Source organism: Anabrus simplex, chromosome 14 (genome assembly GCF_040414725.1).
Source record: "Anabrus simplex isolate iqAnaSimp1 chromosome 14, ASM4041472v1, whole genome shotgun sequence".
In the NCBI taxonomy this organism is placed as follows: domain Eukaryota; kingdom Metazoa; phylum Arthropoda; class Insecta; order Orthoptera; family Tettigoniidae; genus Anabrus; species Anabrus simplex.
Genome location: NC_090278.1, coordinates 96415798 through 96442580, shown reverse-complemented (window position 1 = coordinate 96442580; position 26783 = coordinate 96415798). Strand labels below are relative to the sequence as shown.

Here is a 26783-nt window from a genome sequence, read left to right as displayed (position 1 = left end):
TCGGCCTCCCCTACAATGCCCAACTGCATCCTACACGGCGTCGATCTCGCCCTTACTGATCAAGATGTACTCGACCACCTTCGCACGCAAGGCCACCCACCTGAGAATGCATCTTGGGTCCAGGACAATCTTCTTCCAACACATCGGGTCCTGCTTCAACTCTCCACAGCAGCTGCCATCCAGACACTTCTTTCCAATAGGGTGACCTTCGCCGGCTACTAATACACAGCGACGCCTTGTCCTCACTACTTTGCAGATGCCTTTGAGCTGCCCATCACAACACCGTCACCTCACGGCACGTCACAACTACTGCCATTGTCTATGTTCCACACCACCCTTATCACCACCACAACACATACTACCCTCACCACTTTTGCTCACACCTCCTTTCATCCTCTCATCACCACCACTGCTATGTCCCATCCTTCCCCCATTATGTCACCTCGTATCCCCACCCCTGACAAACCCAGCCAACAATCCGCCTTCACTCCGCCACCCGGAGATGAATCTACCATCGACCAACATGCAGCTACAACACGTACACCACTGTCTCCATCAACGCCTGACCGTTCTACCATGTATAGCTGCGTTGTTTGTAGCGTGGATCCCACTATACCTGTAGCAGCAATAGCCCATAAACTTTGCCTGGCGGGACTACCAGTGAGAAGAGCATCTAGGATTTACAACAAACATGGACCTACATTTCTAGTGCGCCTACATCTCCTGACTCAAGACGCTGCTCAACAACTCATCGCCCACGGTACGCATATCAACGGCTGCTTCCACCGGGTCGAACCGTCTCGATCACCTCCCCAAACCCCGTCCCGATGTAACACACCTCGTCACCGTCCCCGGCCAGCCCCTCATTTCCCCTTACCTCATCAACACCTCCGTGCTTATCCTTCCCCAACTTCGACTACATCTGATCTACTTCGCCTACTCCTCATATCTTTAGTTAGCATCTCTTCTGTGTTTCCCAACCTCGCCTCTCACCTTACCCGTAGCACCTCAGTATAAAACTTCACTATGCTAGTATATCTATGTCTTAATAACCATGTAATCTCTTTGTAATATGTCTTACATCTCTGTATTGTTATTACAACAAATACTCTCCATAACACTAAACCCCCCTTAGCCAAAAGGCCTTTCTTTTTCCATCCCCCATTCGTCACATTGCCTTTTCCCATCTCCCACTTTTCACAAATCTTCCCAACCCCGCCCATACTTAGGTCTGCCAAAGATCAGCGCCATCCTCTCTCCACAGGAGGTGTCTACACGATCCCATGCAGCTGTGGCCAGGTGTATATAGGCACTACAAAACGCAGCATTGTCCCTTGACTGAAGGAGCACAACAGACACAGCCGGCTGAGACAAGCAGACATATCATGTGTCGCTGAACACACGCTGCTAGCAGCCCATGACATACAGTACAGCGACACCAAAGTACTGTCAACCACTGTCTTATCACTCCCGGCTACAGAGGGAAGCCACTGAAATACTGAACCACACCAACAGTTCTGAACGGGTAAACAAACACTGGTTTCCAGTCCTGAAAGCCTTAAATCCGGAAGGACAAGATGGTCGAGGCAGAACAAGAAAAGCAACAGCTGATCGGTTGCCTGTCTCCGCCGAGGTAGGTCAATGTACATCGGGCTCCTTAATGCTGAAGAACAGGCAATCCGACCGCCCCCAGCATTGCGGACCAATAGGTGAGCATTATATAATGAGGTGGAATCACAAAACAACTTCATTCCACTGAGAATGTCGCTGCTATCAAAGTCAGTCGGAACCCTTGACAATAAGTAACCAATATACTTGGTGTGTAATTGGATGTTAAAAATTTACCAGCTAACTCATTCCTGGTTGCCAGCGTTTCGCCCTAGTGTGCTAAGCTGGGCTCATCGGTTGGTAAATAGCACACCTACCAAGACGCATGGCTAGTGCATAATGTAGGCTACTTGGAGCCACCGGCAGTGCCAATGCACTATGAGAGACTGTCTCATTTCCAAAAATTAATGCCTGCCTGGCCATCAGATGATAAAGGTGTTGATTCCCATCTTTATCATCCTTGACAATGGTGAACGCAGTCTTCAGTGAAATGTCGGGACAATCACTTGCTCCTCGACCATACTGACATGATTTATACGACCACATTTACCAGTACTCAAATTAATTTCACTTGAAATTATTCTCCACCCACAACGTAAAGCAAATACCTGTCCAGACTGTCCAGAATCACTAGCGAAATCTTCCAGCATGGTAATGCAATAGTAACTTCTGGGAGGCTGAGGGTAACAGAGGAGATAGCGGACACTTGTGATCAACTGTAAATCTCTGGTTTACGGTCTGCTGTACACGAAGAGGCACATACGTTACCGCGCTCCTTGCCTATAGGGATTTCTGTGCGTAAAACATGACGTCATCTGCATGTGCATACTGTAACAGTAAAAGTTCATTATGTTGGCTAGCGAGGCATGAGACTTGACACAAGGTGTGTCCGGTCTCTATCTGAATCGTTACAGAGGAGAGGGTAGCAAGAAATAAGTATAATGGAATTTTTCTAAGTTTGTTGAAGAGTTTATTCATAAAGTAAAGATCAAAATTCAACATCACCTCAGTACAGAAGTTACAGTAAGTGTCTCTCCATGGGTTGGGAACGACACTGCACTAGTGTTCGAATGAACTCTTAAGGTATTCAATCTCTGCACAAACACAGTTATTATTATTGACGATTTCAAACGGATCACAGGTAACGATACACTGTCCCTAGAGTCTGATCGAACTTGACAATGATGATATGATGTCACTGACGTCAAAGTTAACAGAGTCAATAAAATTTTAAAAAATCAAATTGAACTCGTAATGTTAATTGAGATTGAATCTGTGATGTATCAGCCAAGAAAGAAAGATAATAAACAGGTCACTTTATCACAGTCAAATCTGAATAATGTTGGCTGAACAATAACGAAGAAAATAAAGTATCTCACTCTGAAGTTTGATTACGAATTTATCCTTGATATAAACTGTACCTAACTAAAGATTGTTATTCTATGAATTTAGTTCTGTTCACAATTAAATAATGTTGAAAAGAAAACACTGCTTGTCTTAGGACTGTCCTGGGTTTGACACAAGTCCTATCCTAATAATTAATAAATGTCTTATTCATGTTAATTACACCAGTTCATTTAATCACAGATTTGAGACTGAGTTCTACCAAGACTCTGATCGCTTGGAAAATATGTAAGTCCATTGGCACTGTTAGACTCAATTAATTATGTCAGTAACTTGGCAGAGTAAACATACAGTTTGACACTCCACTGTCAGAAAAGTTCTAACACTTGTTGAATGCAAATACTGGATTATGTACAAGTCGATATTTCACTGTCAGAAAAGTTTTATCACTTTTAGAATTTAAATACGGGGTTAAATCACTTTGTCAAGAAAACGTACAGTTTGATGTTTCACTGTCATACAAATTCTTTCACCTCAGGAAATTCAAACATCAAATAATGCTCAAGTGCTCGGTAAAGTAGAATCGTGCTCATGAGAAAAAATATAAGTTCGAACCACACTGTTCACGTAAATAATCAGTCACTCAAAATGTATACGTCTTGTAGAACCTCTCTTGTCACACGCAACACGATGCTAAAATATTCTAAGTCTTATTGAAGCATTGCGGAGTTAGAGTTCATAACGCGCACTTAAATTTTAGTCGAGGTCCAACTGGAGACTCACATTACGGCGGCGAAGACTGACCATCAGCCGACCAACCGGCTTTGACTGTGGCACAAAGTAGACTGGTTTAACAAGCGAAATGCCTGCGTTTTTATATAGGATCTCGGAGAATTGAAGCTATTTTATCTTATTCAATATCTCCCTTAGTATTTGATATATTTATTCCAAATTTGGGGATAATGATCATAAAAAATTGGGCTACACAATGTAGTTCATTTTTTCATACGGTGATCCAATCAAAAGATATTGGCGATAGAACGTATAGAATTTTCTATCAGCTGATGTAATCTGGCCTTGACCGTGTTCCTCAGGTCGTGACGTCACAACTCCACCTCGATTTCAGCTGTCGTGCTTGCAGGCTGCCGGATGTGATAGCTTGGAGCGGAATACAACTTTATATGTCGGGGACTCTATCTTGGACCATCATTCCTGGTATAATACGTAGAGTCTTCAGGGTCGTAGCACAAAATCCAGGGTGCTCCCTGCATTGGCAGTCAACATGAAGAGCTGTCAGTGTAAGAGAGCTTCGATATAAGTCGAATTCCTTCAATCAATTCCTGAAAACATTTTATAACTTCATACTTTAGTCCGTATTGAGCTCCAATCAACTTAAATTGAGATACAGAATTTCTACCTATTCAATACTGCCCTCCATTATGTAGGACTAACACGTATTATTTTAGGACATGTTTCGTCTTAATGCAAGATATCTTCAGCTAGTAGTTCATTTAAAACTGACACAGACAACGGATCCTATAAATAACACTTTAAAAAGTCACCTCAAAACATTAAGTCACTGGTGTTTGCAATGTCTTTCCTTCATCTCCTCCTCCTAATTCAAAAGTTCTTATAATTATCACAGTGTATTTTGATCTATATTTAAGCTCCTCTTACTTATTCAGTTATCTTAAAGGACATTGTAGTGGCTGGAGAAACTCCTCTCGTAGCTGACGTTTGAAGTCTTGCTGATAAGATGTTATGGTCCCGTTAGATCTTGTTGTGTGGCTGATGCTTCCGAGAAGGATTGATTATATTCATTACTGTACAAAGTGGTAGACTCCTTCACGACTTGCATTTGCAATGTGCACTTGCATATGGTTTTTGGGTTTAAACCTCTAGCATGCTGCTTCACCTATCTTCTTCTTATCATCATCATCACCATCATCGACCATCCGCTAGCAAACTTGAAAAAACATTTTAAAATGCTACAGCTTTCAAACGTCACTCAAAATGTGAAACGTGGCATCCAATGGGAATTAGTCAATAGGCTTGAAGATCAGGAATTTGCTGACGATTTCTGTCTCCTGTCTGAGGCACATGGGGAAATGCAAGCAAAGCTCGAAGATTTAGTAGAGGAAGGGAAAAAGGTGGGACTAATGATCAACTCAAAGAGACCAAGGCCCTAAGGATCAACACCAACAAATCAGATACATTTGTCTTCAATGGTGAATCTTGGAAAGCGACTGGAGTAATTACATCCAAGTTACAGACCTTTGTTAACCGCTGTTTGCGAAGGATTCTTAACATCTAGTGGCCAGAAGTAATCTCCAACCGTGAAGTCTGGAGTAGGACAGGAGAGAATGAGATGGCCATACAGATAAAGCAGCAGAAATGGAGATGGATCGGGCATACACTGAGGAAGGGGAACAAAGCAACTGAGAGAGAGGCGTGGACTGGAACCAGCAGGGTAAAAGGAAGAGAGGAAGACCTAAGCAGATGTGGTGAAGAAGGCAAGACCTGGAGTGAGGTAAAGAGGCTGGCTGTCAACAGGACCAGATGGAGATGCTTTGTTGATGCCCTATGTTCCACAAGAAACAACTGGAATTAAGTACAAGTAAGTAATTTCAGCCTTCAAATATGAACGTTAATAATTAGTTATGTAGTAAACACAGATCGCACTACAGTTCCCATTTTGTCACTTGTTCATGTAACAACAACATTTTGTATGGAATATTACTTTATTGTTGTCCCTATTATACCTTGCTTTACATTATCTTTGACAGGAAGAAGAATGTTAGTAACTAATATGTAATGTCCACCTTTATATCACGCTTGAAAAATCTGCCACTTTTTGTCTTACAATGCTGTTCCATAAAAGCCTCTTTCTGGGAGGAGATTTGTTCACAGCACAGGGAACAAGAAAAGTTTAAGAAGAATACAACACAGACATATAAAGACACATTTTACTCGCACAGAGGAACTCAGTACACAACAAACTCAAGGGATGGAAGGATGATCCTCATGGTTTTACGGCGTCGTTGCCACGAGCTGCCGCGAGACGCTGCTCGTATTCCAGCCTCTCCTGCTGCCTCCTCTGCCTTCTACGCTTCCTCGCCACCGATTTTGGGTGAGGGCCTTCTCTTAAAAACCTAACCTTCTTCAGCCGTCGACCTTTGTACACGTGCTGCCTCTCATCCTCTAAGAACGCCAAGGCGTTCTTTACGCAGTTGAATACCAGAAGGGCCGCTCTAAAATTAGAAATAGAGAATGCAGTTGAAAACCAGTTCGACCTCAAATCACAGAGGGGCTGTCAGGACTTTATTTACAATACACGTCAAGTAACTGAAAAATGCTATATATATAATTTCATGTGGCTATTTCTAACCGAGTGCAGCCCTTGTAAGGCAGACCCTCCTATGAGGATGGGCGTCATCTGCCATGTGTAAGTAAATGCGTGTTATTGTGGTGGAGGATAGTGTTGTGTGTGGTGTGTGAGTTGCAATGATGTTGGGTACAGCACAAACACCCAGCCTCCAGGCCATTGGAATTAACCAATGAAGGTTAAAATCCCCGTCCCGGCCGGGAATCGAACCCGGGACCCTCTGAACTGAAGGTCAGTACGCTGACCATTCAGCCATGTCGGACAAAAAAATGCTATAAGAGGGGTAGACATAATTTTTACAAAGGTAAATATCATGAAAAAATGATGTGAAATGATGCTAATGCCTGACTAAGCCAACCTTGGTTACGACTCAAAATGGTAAAATGAAGAGATTACCAAGGTCAAATTGAATTTCTGTCGCATAAAGCCAAGTTTTGACATTTTACCATAGTTAAAAGTTTACCAGTCGTGGACGAAGTGAAGGATATCCCGACATTATTAACCTCTTAACATGAAAGCCTGAGTATACTCGGGAATATCGCTCATTGATCGGTACCTAATTTAAAAGCCTGAATATACTTGTTTCTTGTTGTTTCTCAATATTTCCGCCAGATGTTTATGAAATTATTACTTTAGGGTCCTATTTTTGCCAACAGATGTCTCTGACTCAACCGCAGTGGATGTCGGTGACTCAGGCAGTTTGTTTTCTCGGCTTTCCCGCATTTGTTGCTATTTAAGTGTACTTTGTCTGTTAGGTGAAAATGGAGAGTGAAGACGAGTTTGAGTTTAGTGAGTGTGATAGTTCTGAAGAAGTTTTTGAGGACAGTTCAGAAGAAGAAAGTGGTAGTTCTAGTTCATCTGATTGTGATATCACAAGTGCCAGAGAGTGGTGTGACATTGATAATTCCGGAACACTACCACCTGCCCCACCACGTTTTCCTTTCAAGGCTAATCCTGAAATACATTTCCAGCCGTGTTGTAAGGATGTTACGCACTATGTTAGTCAGTTCATTGACGATTTTATAGATATTTTGGTGACCGAGACTGCATCGTACAGGTGTCCGTATCATCCAGCGCAGTCGGACTACCGGAGTCTGGCGATCTTCCTTCGTAGGTGATGGGATTGGGCTCCGCAGGTTCCGAGGGAGGAGAACCATTGGAGCAGGAATTGAAGACAGATCTACTGTTGAGTGGCTGCTTTATAGGGAATTCAGCACTTCCCTGGATGGCACGTCAGCCGGGTTGGCTGCGGAGGCAATGGGTTGCCACGAGAGGGTCACACCCCTCTCTAATGCTTTATTGATAAGTGAAATATACAGTAATAACAAATATTGATGCGCGTGGAGCACTGGGCCTCTACCAGTCCGCAGTGTCCATAGCGTTACATTGCTATCAGTATAAACATACAAAGTTTTAACATGTACAGGAATATGAGTTAGATACCAGAGGGCTGCCATGAGAGCAGCTGCAGTTTCTGCTGCATGAATTGGAACCGGAATGGCGAAGGCTTGGGTCCATCCTTGTGTCTGTCGGAGAGCTATGGCAGCGATAGACCTGGGCGTCGCGTCAGCATAGACGGAGTCCGTAGGGGCCTGTAGGAGTACACGACATGGCGTTGCGACGCAATCGGGAGTGAGGAGTCATCTGATCCAGAACGCCTCTCCAGACAAGGCGTGCTTTGCTAGAAAGAAGGGCAAGGGCATGACAGAAGCACACCATGATAGATAGCCTGCTATCTGCTCCCTCTCCTCTTGGGTTGCTGTGGGTATGAGGGCAATCAGCTGGAGTACCTTCTGCTGCGTGGAATGATGAAGCGTTAGCTCGGCAGCTGGAATGTCCACTGTGACTCCGAGATAGGTGAGCACGTCGACCGGCGTAGTGACAGACTTCCTAGTGTTGATAGTTATTCCAAGAATTACATCGAAATATAAGAGGATGTCTGCTGCCATGCGGTTGTCCAAGGTTTCACCATGTATTAGCCAGTCATCAAGGTAGGCGATAAAGCCTATCGGGAACTCTTGTTGAAGTACCTGGCCGACAGCAATAGCCCATCGCTGCATGATTGATGGGGCTAAGGCGTGCCCATTGGAAGACGAGTCCAGACGTACTTCCTCTGTCTGTAGTAGCTAGGGGCTTTACGTCGCACCGACACAGATAGGTCTTATGGCGACGATGGGATAGGAAAGACATAGGAGTTGGAAGGAAGCGGCCGTGGCCTTAATTAAGGTACAGCCCCAGCATTTGCCTGGTGTGAAAATGGGAAACCACGGAAAACCATCTTCAGGGCTGCCGATAGTGGGATTCGAACCTACTATCTCCCGGATGCAAGCTCACAGCCGCGCGCCTCTACGCGCACGGCCAACTCGCCCGGTTGTCTGTAGTAGACTCCCCATGGATGTTGAGTATGTGGGTCTATACCAATGTGGTAAAACCCACTCACTAAATCAAGCTTGATAGCTTTGTGCGTTGGTGGAATTGCAGCTAGGGCTTCAGCTGGAGCCTGTAGAGAGAATCTCGGCTTCTCGATGTATGGAATCCATGAAGAAAGATCATATGAGGCGCTCGGGGCTAGATAATGGTAAACCACATTGAGGAAATTTTACAGGAGAGCCATATGAAGGTTCAAAAAATTCCATAAATCAGGTGATGGACATAAGAGATATGTTTATTGAATGATAAGGTACTATATACATTGAGGTATTATTTTAACATGAAATAGAACCTTTTTAACTAATGTACATAGTATAAAAAACAATAATACACATAATTTTGTGGCTTGTCATTGTTTATCATCAAAGTTTCAGTGCCAACATTTGGCTTTACTGATCAATCACTTCACTCTCACCGTCATCTAAGAAACTGCCATCAATTAATTCAGGCTCCTCAACCTGCTCTGTGGTTTCGTACTGAGTCAGAGATAAATAATATCCATGATGCACCGCAGGTATGTAGGGAAGCTGGTCCATGACGTCAGACAGTTTCTTATGCCGTATAGGAATGGGCCTACGATTTTTTGGTGTTAAGGTCGCAATCCACGATGTCTGTGTAGGACAGCCACGCTTCTTGACATTAATTTCACAGAAGTCTCCGTGAACAGTGTACTCTTCACCCTTAAAAATTAAAAAAGAATGTCCATCTTACAACGTGTTTATGAAACATCGTATTGCTAATTTAATATTAATTCGATATTCTGTGCCAGCTCTCCTAAATAATAATATTAATTATTATTATTATTATTATTATTTAATTAAAGTAATTATTTTTCTAATATTTTTAATTCTGGTTAATAGCTATGTTTAAGTGCATACCTGATTACACCGGCATTTACGTTTAGCCCTTTTACTCAACTCCGGTGTTTACTGCCACCATCGATGCCTTCCATTCTTAGCAGGTGAGATGGGCTCCTCTCTAACAAGGGGAGCTAAGTCTTCATCCTTGCAGAATAAAAAAGAATAAAAAAAGAAATGGCATGAACCTATGAAACTGCACTGAACAATACAGCAATTCAACAGCTGTATAATGGCAAGCCACAATAACCCCTATCGCAGTCACTTAGTGATGCCCATCTTAGTCCAACAGTCGTTCATGGTTACTTGGCTCCTTATAAATATCTTAGAAGTAGTCCCATAGTTCATACTTCCATTAAATATTAGCGTTATCTTACAGTACTACATGTACTGCATTGTCATGATAAGCCACATTGTCATGTGCTATAATATGGCATGCCACATAATAACATGTTGTTGATGCTTACCTCTGATGATGATGAGATATCACATGGATTTGGCTGATAATCCACACCTACAACACTGTCATCGCACGAGGATTCACTCTCAAGACAATTGGCTTCCGTCTCGGTTCCAAAATGCATTTTTCATCGAAACAACAGCTCACACTGTTTCCTCTGCAAGACGCCATCTTGCTGCGGCTTACCATACTAAAGCACAAAAATGCCGTGCTGTGTCTGGGTGCAATACATAACAACAGTGCGTGTGCTGCCATCTCTTGGTTTCTTCAAATAGCACTCTGCCAGTGGCTTGCCATCCTCTAGCAGATACCAAATGCGTACAAATCTAAATATTGCTCAATGTGTGGCTTACCATTATCTAGCCCCGAGCGCCTCATATATGATCCTGGCTGCTCCCGTGTCCTTTGTCCATGCTCCGGACACAACAATTGATGAAATGTATATTTTTATCGCGCTGACAATACTGCAAAGCATTGTAAAGAAACCTACATATCAAATGTATTGGTCCAAGGCATCCACATTTCGTCAACTTCTTCCTTTTCGAATATTTCTTAACTTGAAGAGGTACCTACATTTTTCGGACAATAGTACATATGTAAAAGTTTCAAACAAATTTATTTAAAAACCACCATTCCAATACTTTATATTCTCTAAGTCTGAGATTTTATATTTGTATCTTAGACTTAGAGATTGTAAAGTATTGGAATGGTGGTTTTTAAATAAATTTATTTGAAACTTTTACATTCTGTACTCCAATACGGCTATCATAATGAGACTCATAACATGTAATAAGCAATAGTACATATGTTGCAGGAAATCATCTACAACCTAAACTAAACAAAATATGGCCTATCCTGAATCACATGTCTATTAAATCTGGAACTGTGTGTACCCCAGAAAGGGATGTGACAATTGACGAAAGCTTGCTGCTGTATAAAGGACGATTGGGCTGGGTCCAATATCTGCCTCTCAAGAGAGCCGGATTCGGTATCAAAACATTCATGCTGTGTGAGTCAGCTACAGGTTATGTTTGGTCCCCGATCATATACACGGGCAGGGCTCTAAATTTGATGATGACTACAAACACCTACCCATGCCATCACAAGTTGTTATGACACTGATGAAACCTCTGCTGAATAAGCGGTACTGCCTAACGTTATGATTACCAATCGCACCATGTTAGGCACTGTGTGCCCCAATAGAGCAGATATGCCTACTCAAGAAGGGCGAGATTGCAGCATTCCAGCGAGGTAAACTGACTGCAATAAAATGGAAAGAAAAGAGAGATGTCTGCATCCTACCTACCATCCATAATGCAGAAATGGAAAGACGCGGAGAACGGAAAAAGGAAGTTGTGAAACCTAAATCAGTGTTCGCGTATAACGAAACAATGGGGGGTGTTGATAAAGTAGATCAACACACTGCTACTAACCCCTGCCACGGAAGAGAGGAAAAAAGGTTTTATAAGAAGATATTTTTTCACCTCTTGGAACTAGCAGTATGGAATGCTTTTGTCCTCTTCAAAAAACATGGAGGAAGGACGAATGCTCTTGACTTTCGTGTGGCTGTCGTTGAGAAAATGATTGCACAACATTATAGAGAGGAATTTTCTCCGAAAGCAGCAAGTCGTCCTTCAACAAAAGCAACCCCAATGCGACTTATTGGCCGCCATTTTCCTTTGGTGATTCGTCCGACGGATAAGAAGCAAAACCCAACAAGGATGTGCAGGATGTGTAGCAGTGTGCGCGATGCTAGAGGGAAGAAGGCACAGAGGGAATCCAGGTACATGTGTAAGGAGTGCGATGTAGCATTGTCTGTTGATCCTTGTTTTAGGGCATTTCACACAGCCACAAACATATGAACAGTATTGAGTGTCATGTTGTATTATTTGCCATCTGTTTAGTGCTGTGTTATTTATTTTAGAACCCGTAAAACTTATCTCGAGTATACTCGGGATTTTAAAACAGGAACTTTTTGGTGGCTTATATTTCATTGTTAAGTTCGAAAAATGTATTTTCATTGTTACCACTGTCACTAGTTTTCAATAAATAGCCCATTTTAACAATTAAAAAAAATAGGTAAAAAAAGATCACAATTCTGTAAATAACTGGTATGTTAAGAGGTTAAAGCATTGCAAGCTGTCCACTTCATGACCGTATTGATGAATTCAATCAACAAATTAATTTAAAACACCACCTAATTGATACTTTATTTCTTGCCTTTTGGTGAATTATAAAAACATTGTCATATACAGGACATGTTTCAACCACTTAGTGGTCATCTTCAGCTGTCTTTAAATAGGTAATAAGGGGGGATTTTAGTGATGTGCTGTGTAAAAAAAAAACAAAAAAACAAAAACAACACAACAACAACAACTTAAATTACAATTCGCGTCTACGTTAATATTAAAAGTTATTTTCTAACTGAACATCTTTTTAAAAATCTTAAAAACAACTGTAATTAGGCACTTTTTGTAAAAACCACTAGGTGGCTTGATCTTGCTTATGTTGAAACCGATGTGTATAACAGTCTTCAAGTTTCTTATTGATTGTCTGTGGTGTTCCAATTTAGTTTGACCTCGGAAAGAAGGTGGTGATAAAGGGTATATTGCTTTAACTCACCTTTCTGGAATGGTGTTTATACTCCGCCGCCTTGAGACCGTTTTCATGTACACGACCTAGTGTTATAGCTCGCTTGTACGATTCGCCAGAGAGAGGGGAAGCGAGGTCGTGTCGTCACCTAATACGTCTCGCGAAGGGGGAGGGAGTACTAGATATGCTTCCGTGACGTCGTTATTTTACTTATTCGTCTTCTGTTTTCCATTCTATGTATTTAATAATAATAATGCTATTTGTTTTACGTCCCACCAACTACTCTTTTACGGTTTTCGGAGACGCCGAGGTGCCGGAATTTAGTCCCGCAGGAGTTCTTTTACGTGCCAGTAAATCTACCAACACGAGGCTGACGTATTGAGCACCTTCAAATACCACCGGACTGAGCCAGGATCGAACCTGCCAAGTTGGGGACCAGAAGGCCAGTGCCTTAACCATCTGAGCCACTCAGCCCGGCATTCTATGTATTTACTTATATGCTCATATAGGAGGTTATTTTGGTCATTCGTTTCATTTAAATTCCGTTCTTTGTTTTCTAATTTGTTGAGAATAATGTGGATAGGTTGTTCATAAGACTTCCTTTATTAATCCTACTAAGATCTTGTTTAATGTTAGTGAATCAGTGACATTTTATGTCACTCTTATTCGACACAAGTGAACTTTTGAATGCAGCCAGACCAAAATCATTTTCAAGTTTCATTAATCTTGTGATCAATTAGTTTTTATTCCAAATCCACTTGATCATTATCAATTTTCTAATGTTCGGAGTATGTTAGTGTATTGTCTGTGTTTGTGTTTTTGTCTATAAAGACACTATGTCCTTCTAATTCATGGATAGCTGAGGACGGTCACAGTGTCCTGCCTTGGGTACACATTTTCTCCGTCGGATTGGTAAGTTTTCGATGCTGACATGATAGAAGAGGATGAGTGCGGAGCCAGTTGCGCACAAACTCTTCTACACTTGCAACATCATCGAAAAACGCTGTCCTCGTAGATCTTGTTTGTGCGGTCCAAACAAACGGTAGTTGCAGGATGATGAATCTGGACTGTACGGAGGGTGTTCCAGAGGTGCCCAGTGAATTTCCTCCAGTTAAAGCAGCAGTATGCGGCCTTGCATTGTAATGGAGAAGAATGATGTTCCGGATCGGTCGCCAGCATCGCTTGTTGCGATACGCAGATTTTGCTTCTTCCAAAATGTGACCGTAATAGGCTGCAGTAATTGTTCATGATGAAAATACATCAGGAAAATGCCCACGGAGTCCCAGAAAACAATTGCAAGCACCCTTCCAGCAGATGGGTATGTTTTGGCCTTGATCGGACCTGCTTCGTCTCTTCGCTGCCAATCCATGCTTGCATGCTTCACTCTGGGGTGTAATCATGCACACCAGTTTCATCACAAGTCACAATACGACGCAAGAAATCCTCTCCTTCCACCTCGTGGCGACGCAGGAGTCTCTGACAAACTTCCTGGCATAAAGTTTTTGTTCCTGGTTGAGGAGACGAGGAACTCTGCTGGCAGACAATTTTCCCCTCACATAGAGGATATTCGTTTTATCCGTAGGAAGCCTTTGTCCTGATCCATTGTGACGTTTCATAGAGGCTGTTATTAAAATGGGCTCAGCACACCTAAACTGCCAAGTATTGTTATGACACAACACATTTACCACAATTAACTCAAATTCTATGCTTTTCTACAAAGTGCTACGTATATATTAAAAGAGTTTACTAAGAACAGCTTTGGCCAATCCGTCTGTCCATTCTACTGGACTGATTTGCTCCATTTTTGTTTTATTCTCTCCGGAATTACCTGAGATGTTGATAGGTTTCAAAGTTCTTTCTTTCTTTTTTTTTTTTTTTGTTAGTCGCTTTACGTCGCACTGACACAGTTAGGTCTTATGGCGAGGATGGGATAAGAAAGGCCTAGGAGTTGGAAGGAAGCGGCCGTGGCCTTAATTAAGGTACAGAACCAGCATTTGCCTGGTGTGAACATGGGAAACCACGGAAAACCATCTTCAGGGCTGCCGGCAATGGGATTCGAACCCACTAAACCCACTATCTCCCAGATGCAAGCTCACAGCCGCGCGTTCCTAACCGCACGGCCAACTCGCCCGGTAGGTCTCTAAGTTCAGCCAACTTTGGGTAATCATAAAATCAAGTCATTATAATGACTAGCTGATGACCCCGTGCTCCGCTACGGAATTCTACATTGTATAGAGAATTCTAGGTTAGGTAGTTTACACGTTGTGAGGAAGACTGTATTACTAAGGTAATCCAAAAAATAAGGTCTCCTATTTTTTTATAAATACATAGACCTATTTATTTCTACAATGGTTTACATCATCTTACAGCTTAAACATTTAGCTATTTTTCTACCATTTCGGTCGATGCATTTTTGTAGATGCTGTGACAGTTTTTGTATGCCCATGTCATACCAGCTCGCCGCCATGAAGTTCAGGAAGTTGTGAACCTCATCTTTCGTCTCATCGTCAGTGCTGAATCGCTTTCCAGCCAAATGTTCTTTTAACTTAGGGAAAAAGTGATAGTCACTGGGCGCCAAGTCGGGACTATAGGGTGGGTGGGTGATGTTCCACTGAAACTGTTGCAGGAGAGCAACGGTTTGTCGGGTGATGTGCGGGCGAGCGTTGTCATGGAGAATGTTTACGCCGTTGCTCAACATTCCTCTTCTCCGGTTCTGAATTGCCCGTCTGAGTTTTTTCAGGGTCTCACAGTACCTGTTAGCGATAATTGTGGTCCCAGCGGGCATAAAGTCGACCAACAATACCCCTTTTCATTCCCAAAACAGTCGCCATGACTTCACCGGCAGACTGTGTTTGATTGAATTTCCGTGGCTTTGGCGAAGAGGGATGCCACCACTGGTGTAATTGTTGCTTGGTCTCAGGTGTAAAGTGGAACGCCCAGGTTTCGTCACCTGTGACAATCGAGTCCAAAAAGTTGTCCTGTTCATTCTCAATGGCTGCCAAGCCAAGACTGAGTGCCTCAGTGCGGCGTGCGCATGTTTATATGCGAGTGCGGGAAACACTCTTCACAATATTGTGACCAACAGCCACACGAACAGAGTTCTGTATTTATAAAAAAAATAGGAGACCATATTTTTGGGATTACCCTCATAGATTGCATAGCTCTTAACGTTATCCTAGAAATGCAAAGGGAGGTCACCATACGTATTTTTTCATGTAAAGACTGGGCTAGAGAATTTTCATTGTAGTGGTATACCTGCTTGCCTACTATCAGTCAGAATCAGGTTTGGGATTTTTCATTATAATGGTAGACTTGCTCTCAACCTGCCTTTTTTTTTTTTTTTTTTTTTTTTTACATCCTCAGAAAGACTGTCTTAGCGGTTTTCCCAACTGAAATCAACATAAGTCATTACTATGACGTCAGTAGAATGTCACGATTAAAAGCAATGCTATCATATGAAATACTTGATCAAATGAAAAATAGACATTTTCTCACTTTTGACAAACACTACTACGCTGATATAGATGTTGACTCCCATAGGGAATCTGAAATATTTGTTCCGAATGAGTAAATTTATAATACCAACATCAATGGTGAATGAGTTAGCTGGAAAATTTATAACGGACCATTTATATTGGTATCAGTACTATGCTGCCGATCTAATAGTTCAAAGTTCTAGAGCTGGAATGACCAGGCCTCAGACAGCTGTTAAGTGTGCACAATGCTTATTCGAATCAGGGCCTCAGAGTAGGGATCGAATAGCTGGAATACCACAATGGACCAGTGTGTTAGCAATAAAAATACAAATTCATGAATATCTCTGTTATCATAGCCGGTACGGTAAAAATTTATAAGACATAAATGATAAAAAATTTAATTCTATAATAACTTTAGTTATGTAGTATTTATCGATAGGACCAGTAATAACATAAATAAACGCACCATTTCACTCAGTGTGAATAACATGATTTAGAGCCTAGATTGTAGTGACTCATTCCCCAACTTTACATACCGATTTCTATTAAAATGCCTTCAGCCATACATACATGCAACATCTTTACATAAAGATATCAGCGAAGCTAAATGATAAATAATGGCAGTGATTATAGGAAACCTACATTTACAACCAACTCGGTACTCATATGACTTACTATCTGGAGAGAAATGCTATGGGAGTAGGACACACCTAGCACCCATACGGGTGGAGTGGAGAGGGAGTGACATGAAAAAACCCATTGAAAACTACCAATATTAGTGTCGAGTGCATACTAATTGGGATCATTGAAATGAATACCGTGACACTCTCTGGATGACGTTTAAGTCCACGTTCAGCCTCCAGCAGCACGGGGTTCAGAAGGGGGTGAGAAAAAAAAAGAAATGTCCAAAATGACGGTGATAAGTGTTGAACCCTCAGCTTTCGGGTCGCTAGACTGATTGGTGAGTTCCAATGACAGAACTGTGTACATCAGAGACACATCCATCCTGATGCTGAGTGTTCTACTACTAGCAGTTGCCGGCAAAGTCCAGATGAACCCAGGACCGGAGGTAAATACCAGCTTTTTAACATCTACTACCAGAATGTCTGTAGTCTTAAGAAATCACTTGTGGACTTTAACGTTGCTCTGAGTGACATGCATTACGACTGCGTGTGTTTAGCGGAGTCCTGACTCAACTCTTCAACCGACAATAGTAAAATACTGCACGACAATTATGTTATTTTCCGCCAAGATAGGCAAAATATCATTACTAGTAAGAACAAGGGAGGTGGGGTTTTAATAGCAGTGAACTCTGCGTACGGTCCAGTGCAACGATCTGACTTAACGGGAAACTGGGAATGTGTTGTTGTAAAAGCCACCCCATCCCCTGGCCGAGCGCTATACATAGTCTGCTGTTACCTGCCCCCGGACAAGGTAAAAGTACGGTTCACAGACTTTCGAGAAACCCTGGCTCGAATCAATCGCGTAGCAAAACAAAATGACACTATTATCGTGTGCAGAGATTTCAATATAAGTCAATTAGCCTGGGCCTCAGACAATTCAGGATCTATTAATCCTATTTTCGCCCATGTCAACGAGGAAGCCCGCTTTCTTTTAGAGATCATCAACGAATTTAACCTTCGCAAAGTTTGCGGTTTTCCAACATGAGGAAATAACTTCCTGGACCTTGCTTTCGTGTCTGAAAAAGTCACTAATAACACTCTGTGTGAAGCAACAGAACAGTTAGTACAATTCAGATCATTCTGCGCATGAGCTCAGACTTCATATTTACCTTCCCGCATAATGAAGACTAGGCGTCTTCCCTCTTGGTATGATTCCAAACTTACAGACAAAATGCGGGCAAAGGAAAGAGCAAGGAAACGAGCTGCAAAGTCTTCACTTCCTTCAGATTACATCGAATTCGTGGCGCTAAGAAAGGAATACAAACAAATGCAGCAGAGAAAGTACAAGGATTATGTCAGGTCTGTTGAGGAAGATATTATCAGACATCCACAAAGATTTTGGAAATTTATTAATTGGAAATCAAAATCTAGGCGACTACCATCTATGATGATTAATGAAGACAAGGAAATTAGCTCACTGAAAGAAATTCTGGATAATTTTGCTGACACTTTCAAAAAATTCCATCCACCCAGTGTTCCCTGTAATACACCGAACAATTTGGGGAAATTAATTTATCATCAGTAGTAACTTCAGCATCGGAAGTCTGCAACATCTTGAAGTCGATGGATACGAAGAAGTCTTGTGGTCCAGATCAAATTCCAGGAATTGTGTTACATGAATGTGCCGAGGAGCTGCCAACCCCACTAGCCACGATAATCAACTGGTCTCTTCGTACAGGCAATTTCCCTTCTGAATGGAAGAAAGGATATGTTATTCCAGTTTTTAAGAAAGGTGACAGATCTTTATTTGTCAATTACAGACCAGTAGTTCTTCCTTCACTCATTTCCAAAGTAGCAGAAAGAGTGGTGTAAAAAGCCTTGTACAGTGCAGTCAGTGGTTTAATTAATATTCACCAGCATGGTTTTGTCCAGAAATGCTCAACTACCACCAATCTTGCTGTGTACTCCCACTTCATAGCTAGCGCTCTGGACAATTACAAGCAGGTGATGCCGTGTACACGGACTTTTCCAAGGTTTTCGACTCAGTGCAGCATAATGTTCTTCTGACTAAGTTGCCAGCATACAGCATTCATGGAAGCTTGCTTGAATGGTTTAAATGCTATCTTTACAAAAGAAGGTATTCAGTAAAATACGAGGGTATCATTTCTCACCCTTATCAGCCTATGTCTGGCGTCCCACAAGGTTCACTACTAGGACCTTTATGTTTCCTTCTATTTGTTAATGATTTGTCATCACAAATCCACTCGAGCAACTACCTGTTCTATGCTGATGACGTTAAAATCTACAGGTTAATTGAAAAGATGAGTGACTGTAAATTGTTACAGTCTGATATAAATAATGTTAGTGATTGGTGCAAAAAGTGGCATTTAACCCTAAATATTTCAAAGTGCAGTGCAATATCCTTCACGAGAAAAATGCAAGTTAATGTATTCAATTATCATGTAGGGGATCAAGAAGTGAAGGATGTCTCTCAAAGAAGCAAAAGAGTGATATATAGGACATACTATGTACCTACTGTGAATTATGCAGCAGAAACTTGGGTAATGAGGCAGAGAGCTGTGATTAGGATACAGGCAAGTGAAATGAAATTTCTGAGAAGCAGGATGGGAGTAACAAGAATGGATAAGATGAGAAACGAGGAGGTTAGAGATATAGTAAAAGAACAGCCACTACAGAGGCATCTACACATAAGATGGTGTGGACACATGAAGAGAATGACATGGGAAAAGATACCCAGGAGGATGCATGAAATGGAGATAACAAGAAAACGACCAAGAGACAGGTGGATAACAGGAGGGGAAGAGTGTGTAGAGAGAAGAGGAGAGGACTATGCAAGAGAGAAGAGGGAGAAGTGGTGGGAAGACAAGAAGAGATGGAAACTGCATATGATGAAATGCTTCCGTAGCCATGTGCTCATCTTACCCAGGTGGAACGTGCTTTCTGTGATTCTTCTTGCCAATGCTACAGCGGTTCACACCGAAGAACGACTCTTTGACTTCATCTGCCTTAGCATAGTGCGGGATGCCTTCGATCACAATCCTACAAAGAGAGAGCACACAGACATTTCTTACCACTCTGCAGAAAGCAACAGACTTTGTGGCGACACAATAAACAACAACAGCTGAATGTACTGAATTATGGATCTACTTGGAGAAGAGCAAGACAATTGTGATGAATAGAGGATAAACAACGAAAAGGAGCTACCAGAATTAGACGAGTAGAACATTTCAAATCTTGGGAGGTGAACTGATATAAAATGGAATGGATATGGAAATTAGCAGAAGGAGTGGGGAGTGCAGGTATGAAGGCTAAAGAAGTAATAATGACACACACAGCAGAATGACTCGGAGACATGAGAGTGGAGTACAGGCACAAGTTGGCATAATGGAGAAGAAAGGATACAGTGAGAAATGAAGACCTACGAAAAGAGCTAAATGACAAACCGGAACAGCACACATTGAGATGGTTTGGACATGTCCAGGGGGTGAAAGAAAAAAGACTGCCAAGACAAAACACTGGAAAGATAGATGAAGGGAAGAAAGGATGAGGGAGACCCAGATTACGTTGGATGGACTCTGTGAAGTAAAGCACAGGAGAACGGAACCTGGACCGGAACACGGTGTTTCGATCAGGAACGGTGGAGAGACAGAACGAAGTGGAAAGGAACCATACTTGGGCTGGAAAAGGGGAATAACTGATGATGAGGAAACAACCATTCAACATAATTTATAGAAAAAACAGGGCAGTTTAAAAAAATGAGCAAGTCAGTGTAAATTTTATAAATCAATCGGTCTGTATATAATAGAGAGATACAGATACATTCAAACTGAATGGTGAGGGAGGCCACACTCCCTACATAGCTGATCCTTATTATTATCATCTCGCCAATTATGGTGGTTGAAGTAAGGATGGTCATAGACAGCAAGCTACATACTTCAGTGATATACTGAGAAGTTCTCATATTTTAAAATGATCTACGCCATAAGCTATTGCAATTACAGTGTTTTCGGGAGGCCAATTATTAATGTAGTAACAAAACTCTAGAGAGTGAATTAAGATATATATATATATAAAAAAACTTACAATGCAAACAGCTGCAAAAAAGTTAATACTTTACAATTACCTTTTTTATTTGGTGAGAAATTGGTGGCAATTTTTCTCAGCAATAGTCTTCATGATGGGTGAGTAACTGGTAACACTGGTTCGAACCAAAACAGTATACTGAGTGATAAGTACTGGTTGGCTGGACAATGGGATTTACAAAGACTTAAGTTCATTGATGACACAATAACTAACAGGGTAGAATTCCAGCGACAGATCGCTTCTGCAGATTTTTTCCTTTTGCAAATACGACGTCCACCTTGGAGAGTGTTAGCGGAAAAACAGAGGGAGGTGATCACCCGATGTATGAAGAAGTTCTGGGAAGAAAACTACTGTACCATAGTCGCAGCTTCTAAGTGGTCTAAAATAAAAATACTGGTCACATGTCCCACTAATTACTTTTATGGTTTTCAAAAATGCCAAGGTGCCGGAATTTGTCTCACAGGAGCGACTGCGACAGAATGACTTTGGTCGCCGTTTTGAAAAACTTCGACCAAGTCAAATCGATCAAGTTGAAACTCGAAGGTGCGAGTTCAACATTTGCAACCTCTACGCACTTCAAGATGCTGATGCCAGTCCACTTTCTGAAAGATTTTAATGATATCTTCATTAGAAAGGAATTTCACTTTTTCTGTATCCATAACTAGGCTATCACAAGACAAATATGCACCACGCTGGTTAATTTCACTTAATTATGTTCCTAATCCAGACATAGGCTACACTTCACTTCTGAATGGAATACAAGCACAAATAGGCTTACTTTTTCTGTAATCACGCAACTGTGGCGACGGCTCTTACCTGTGTTGTAAATCACGTTTCTTTCAAAAGGGATGACAAATAACATTTTCAGGGCTAGGAAAAATGTGATCGTACTAAGTGGTAATAGCGAAAATTCGTGATGCGATAGGTATTTTTATATGCTCCTAATTCAGATATAGGCTACCGTATCATGCAGCAAATATTTGCTACACTTCACTGTACCACTCAACACAAAATAAATTTCTAACTTCTGAATGGAATGCAAAATTCAAACACAAATAGACTCACTCTGTTATTCAGCTATCTTGCTGCAAACCGCAAGCAAAATTGCACATTCCTGAGGCTTGCCCCCCGAACATGCACGTCATCCTGTGCAGTTCAGGAATTTAAGGGCCTTTTTTGGTAATCACGCAACTGTGGTGACAGATCTTACCCGAGATTGAAATCATATTTGTTTCACAAGGGATGACAAATAACATTTTCAGGGCTAGGAAAAATGTGATCGTACTAAGTGGTAATTAAAATTGAAATAATTGATAAGGAGATTCCACCTATTCAATACCAAAGAATAAGAAATGTAGTAAATTACGTTCTCATTTAATAATAATTAGAAATGGTACCGGTTTCGACCCTAGTCCAGGTCATCATCAGCCGATTAAGAAATGGAAAACAATGCATAGGATCAGTAGAAGATGCAATATGAAAAGGAAATGAACGGGGGTAGATGCTGTAAAACTTAGAAGAAGTAAAATACAAGTCATTCAAAAGAAAAACAGTGCGCAATTCTCTTAGCAGCAGCAAGGCACACGCAGCGCTAGGCAAAGTCCCACAATGATTACGAATAGCGGAGAACTGTTCAAAGCCAGTTCTTTAAACACTGTCAGGTATAAAGTCACATCACAATCGAACACATACGAAGGTCCATATTCGTGTAGGAGTTGAAGACGAGCAGATTCATTGAAGCAACATGCCAGCTCCCGGTGATCAGCGCGACACATTCAATATCAGGCACTGTGGTTTCAAACGCCAAAGTAAAATGGAGAATAGCCTGACGATCCAGTTATTTTCCTTGGTTGCGGGAAAGTAAGTATATAGATGAAAAAACAATTTCACGTGAACTGTTCTAAGAATTCTATAGGAGCACAATTACTTACTCAATTATATTGAATTGTATATTTATCTATATACTTACTTTCCCGCAACCAAGGAAAATAACTGGATCGTCAAGCTATTCTCCATTTTACTTTGGCGTTTGAAACCACAGTGCCTGATATTGAATGTGTCGCGCTGATCAGCGGGAGCTGGCAAGCTGCTTCAATGAATCTGCTCGTCTTCAACTCCTACACGAATATGGACCTTCGTATGTGTTCGATTGTGATGTGACTTTATGCCTGACAGTGTTTAAACAACTGGCTTTGAACAGTTCTCCGCTATTCGTAATCATTGTGGGACTTTGCCTAGCGCTACGTGTGCCTTGCTGCCGCTAAGAGAATTGCGCACTGTTTTTCTTTTGAATGAGTTGCATTTTACTTCTTCTAAGTTTTACAGTGTCTACCCCCGTTCATTTCCTTTTCATATTGCCTCTTCTACTGATCCTATGCATTGTTTTCCATTTCTTAATCGGCTGATGATGACCTGGACTAGGGTCGAAACCGGTACCATTTCTAATTATTATTAAATGAGAATGTAATTCACTACATTTCTTATTCTTTGGTATTGAATAGGTGGAATCTCCTTATCAATTATTTCAATTTTAATTGTGATATTCAATGAAATTTTTAACTCTAAGTGGTAATAGCGAAAATTTGTGACATGATAAGTGAGGTAGGTATTTTTATATTGATTTAATACGATGAGAATCGGGACTTCGAATTTATGATGTGCTAAGCGGGAAAACATGTTAATGAGGAACGCACTAAAGAGGTTTCACTGTGCAGTATTTATCATCATGCTTCTTCAGCTCCTTGAAAAGCATAGGAAAATTGGCATGTTGGCAGTGAGTTCTGAATACTGGATGTACCCAAGGGTCCATCATTGTCATATTATCAGTAGAATGACCGAATGTCCCATACTGGAGTACATTTTCCTACTGATGCGCAGCTCGAGTGGACAATGGCCAATGGCTATGTTCGAAGCATTGGCTCCCAAACTCTCTCAGGCCTTTATAAACTCTGCAAATCCCACAAACCCCATGTTTGTCTCAGAAACACTTAGAATAACTAAGAGCTTAGAACAGTAACTAGGATGTGTGTCTCTATCAAATTCAAAGTGTTGGCCTCTGACTTTTATTGGATCTTTCTTCTTGTAAGTGTGTCTGTGCACCCCTCCTACCAAGTTTGTGAAGCACAGGTTTAGAACAACTCACCATCTCTTCTTATCGTCTGGATCCCTCCTGAAACGCCGTGGTAACTTCGGGTCTCCTTTCCAGCTCACTGTGATATACTGCCCTCCCTCCAGACGCACCTTCGCCAAGTCTCCCATGGCCTTCTCTGCTTTCTCTCGGGTAGCAAATTCTACCCAGCAAAACCTGGAACATTCATACACGGTTTTCTTTCAAATGGTCGACAGGCTTTCTCTGAACAAACAAGTGCAGATGTAGTCATGTACAGTGTGTCCCATGAGGTATGACAAGAATGACCATTTGAAGCCAAAAAATAAAATTCCTGTGGACATATGCCCTACTGTAAATGGTTTCCAAGATAGAACACATTTAATGTGTGTCTCACCCACCCAACCTCTTCAAAATGCCACATATCTACACTAATGAAGATAGGGTGTGCTCCTGCTGCTGTCGGCGCTTACAGACACGTTGAATTCCTGATCATAGTGTTTACCACAGTTTTCAGCAGGTATTCTTCCAAGTTCCCATTTTTCTTCTGAACATGTAGTTCAACAACACATTATTGAAATGGTGCAGCGTAGTCCTGGAAGTGGAAATGGCATATAGCTTTTAGTGTCGGCTCGCCAGATGCAGGTCTTGATATAACTCCCGTAGGCAAACTGCACATCGTGATGAGGATGAAATGATGATGAAGACGACAAATACACCCAGCCCCCGTGCCAGCGACTTTAACCAATTCTAGTTAAAATTCCCGACCCTGCCGGGAATCGAACCTGGGTCCCCTGTGACCAAAGGCCAGCACGCTAACATTTTAGCCATGGAGCTGGACAGCGTAGTCCTACTACCAGCACACGGCGACTTTCTGCACATTGTGTACGGCGAACATTACATGCGGAAAACTTGCACCCATTTCAAAACGTGGAAGAGGTTGGGTGGGTGAGACACACATGCGTGCGCCACTAGCCAAAAACCGAACGTACATTACATGTGGTCTACCTCGGAAACCATTCGGAATGCGGCACGTGTCCATACAAAGTCTTTTGTTTCAAATGATCGTTCCTGTCATATCACTGAATAGGGAGCACTCCTCATGGGGTGCCCTGTATACTGGTGGTTATCGTTTTAAGAGGAAGTTCAAATGGGCACCCATCCTGCATTAACACTAATCAGAGGGGAAATGGAAGAGGTCCGACTCTCCGAACAATTATGTAAGTATAGGAAAGGAACGAAGACAATGGCAGGTGAGAGTGTAAAGAGAGGGGAGACAAGGATGATCTCATCAATACCAGTTCTTCTACATCCGTCTCTTCTCAGCCCTGATGAGCTCATTTCTACTTCCCAGGTTCAACAGGAGGGTGGACATCAACACTCACTGACACATCGTCAGTCTTCATGTTGGAGAAGAAGAGTTTTTCCCCTTTCTTTTTGTTATTTGCCTCACGTCGCACCAACACAGATAGGTCTTATGGCGACAATAGGATAGGAAAGGCCTAGAAATGGGAAGGAACCGGCCATGGCCTTAATTAAGGTACAGCCCAAGCATTTGCCTGGTGTGAAAATGGGAAACCATCTTCAGGGCTGCCGACAGTGGGAATCGAACCCACTATCTCTCAGATGCAAGCTCAGAGCTGTGCACCCCGAACAGCACGGCCAACTTGCCCAGTGGGAGAAGAAGAAAGTCACCCTCATGTTGAAGCTGGGAAGCAGAAACATATGATGATGAAGAATGATTATGAACGTGATGTAATCAACTTAATAAATACAATATAAAATATCAATAGGCCAAAATTAGTACCAACATTAAAATAAATTGAAGTAGTCATTGTATTGATTAGGTGCATTACCTCATTTAACTACAGTAATTATAGTGATACTAATCACAGGTAATCTCATGATTCAAAAACCATCGTCCTTTGGGCGGCCTCTTACGACACGCAGCAGATGCCGTGGGTGTATTCTTCCTCTGTGTCCCCCATCCAAAGGGGGAATTTAGTCACAAACGAGAATACCACTTACTAGAGACCAATGGTAAAGAATTCTTAAATTCAAACTTTCATCATTAGAGAAGTCTTGCTTGCGGGGCAAAGTTCTCTGCAAAACATAAAGAATTTCACCTTATTTTCTGACGGGGCAAAAGCCCAAAAGCTTTTTACATGTCTACAATTATTGGCTGTGAAAGCATCAGTCAAAATACTGTAGCAGAGCTCACCTGGGATTCCTCATGCGAGGCATTTCGACGTCGGTGATGTCAGGGTGTAAAGCCATTATTCCTTCCTTGTGTGGCATCCTCTTGCCAGGGAAATTCAGCATGAGCTGTCGCTTGAAGTCGAAGACCTTTCCCTGCGCTCCACCTCCTCCACTACCCTCACCCTCGTAGTAGTCCTCCTCCTCCTCCTCGTCGTACTCGTCGTACCCATCGTCAAAGTAGTCGGACATTGCTAGCTGAAACTCACATGAACCCATCTGTCACAAGAAACAGTACTCACTACATGCAAGTACAAGGTATGCAGGGCCTCCAAAAAGTAAGTTACACAATGAGGGCAAAACGTCTAAATTGCACAGAGATTCACCGTAAACTTCTGGTGGTTTATGAACCAAATGGTGCCAACAATTTCATCCAAGGCTGAACAGACGTGCGTGTTGCTGATCGGAAAGGAAGACTGACAATGTCGAGCACAGACGACAATTGCAGAGTGACTGTCACGGACATTGTTCAGCAGATGCGCACCTCAATAAGGCAGGGCTCATTGCATCGTCCGAGATCGTCTGCAGTATCAGAAACTGTG

The 26783-nt window shown here is 41.9% G+C and overlaps 2 protein-coding genes across 4 annotated transcripts in view; one reads left to right on the top strand and one right to left on the bottom strand.

Annotated features, from left to right (window-relative positions):
• The window catches only part of LOC136885539 (uncharacterized), a 392796-nt gene that overhangs the window by 129934 nt on the left and 236079 nt on the right, over window positions 1-26783 (top strand). The gene's annotated exons all lie outside the window — the stretch shown is intronic.
• Window positions 5665-26783, bottom strand: part of LOC136885538 (uncharacterized) — a 50115-nt gene continuing 28996 nt past the window's right edge. For 2 of the 3 annotated variants that reach the window (XM_067158153.2, XM_067158152.2), the window contains exons 2-5: window positions 26207-26439; window positions 24022-24183; window positions 19719-19835; window positions 5665-6203 (exon numbers count right to left, since the gene is read on the bottom strand). In XM_067158153.2, the coding sequence (XP_067014254.2) occupies window positions 5975-6203; window positions 19719-19835; window positions 24022-24183; window positions 26207-26433 (735 nt within the window). In that variant the 5' untranslated portion in view covers window positions 26434-26439 and the 3' untranslated portion in view covers window positions 5665-5974. Of the gene's footprint in view, window positions 6204-9621; window positions 9772-19718; window positions 19836-24021; window positions 24184-26206; window positions 26440-26783 lie in introns of those variants that run through there. The other variant, XM_067158154.2, reaches the window with a different exon arrangement.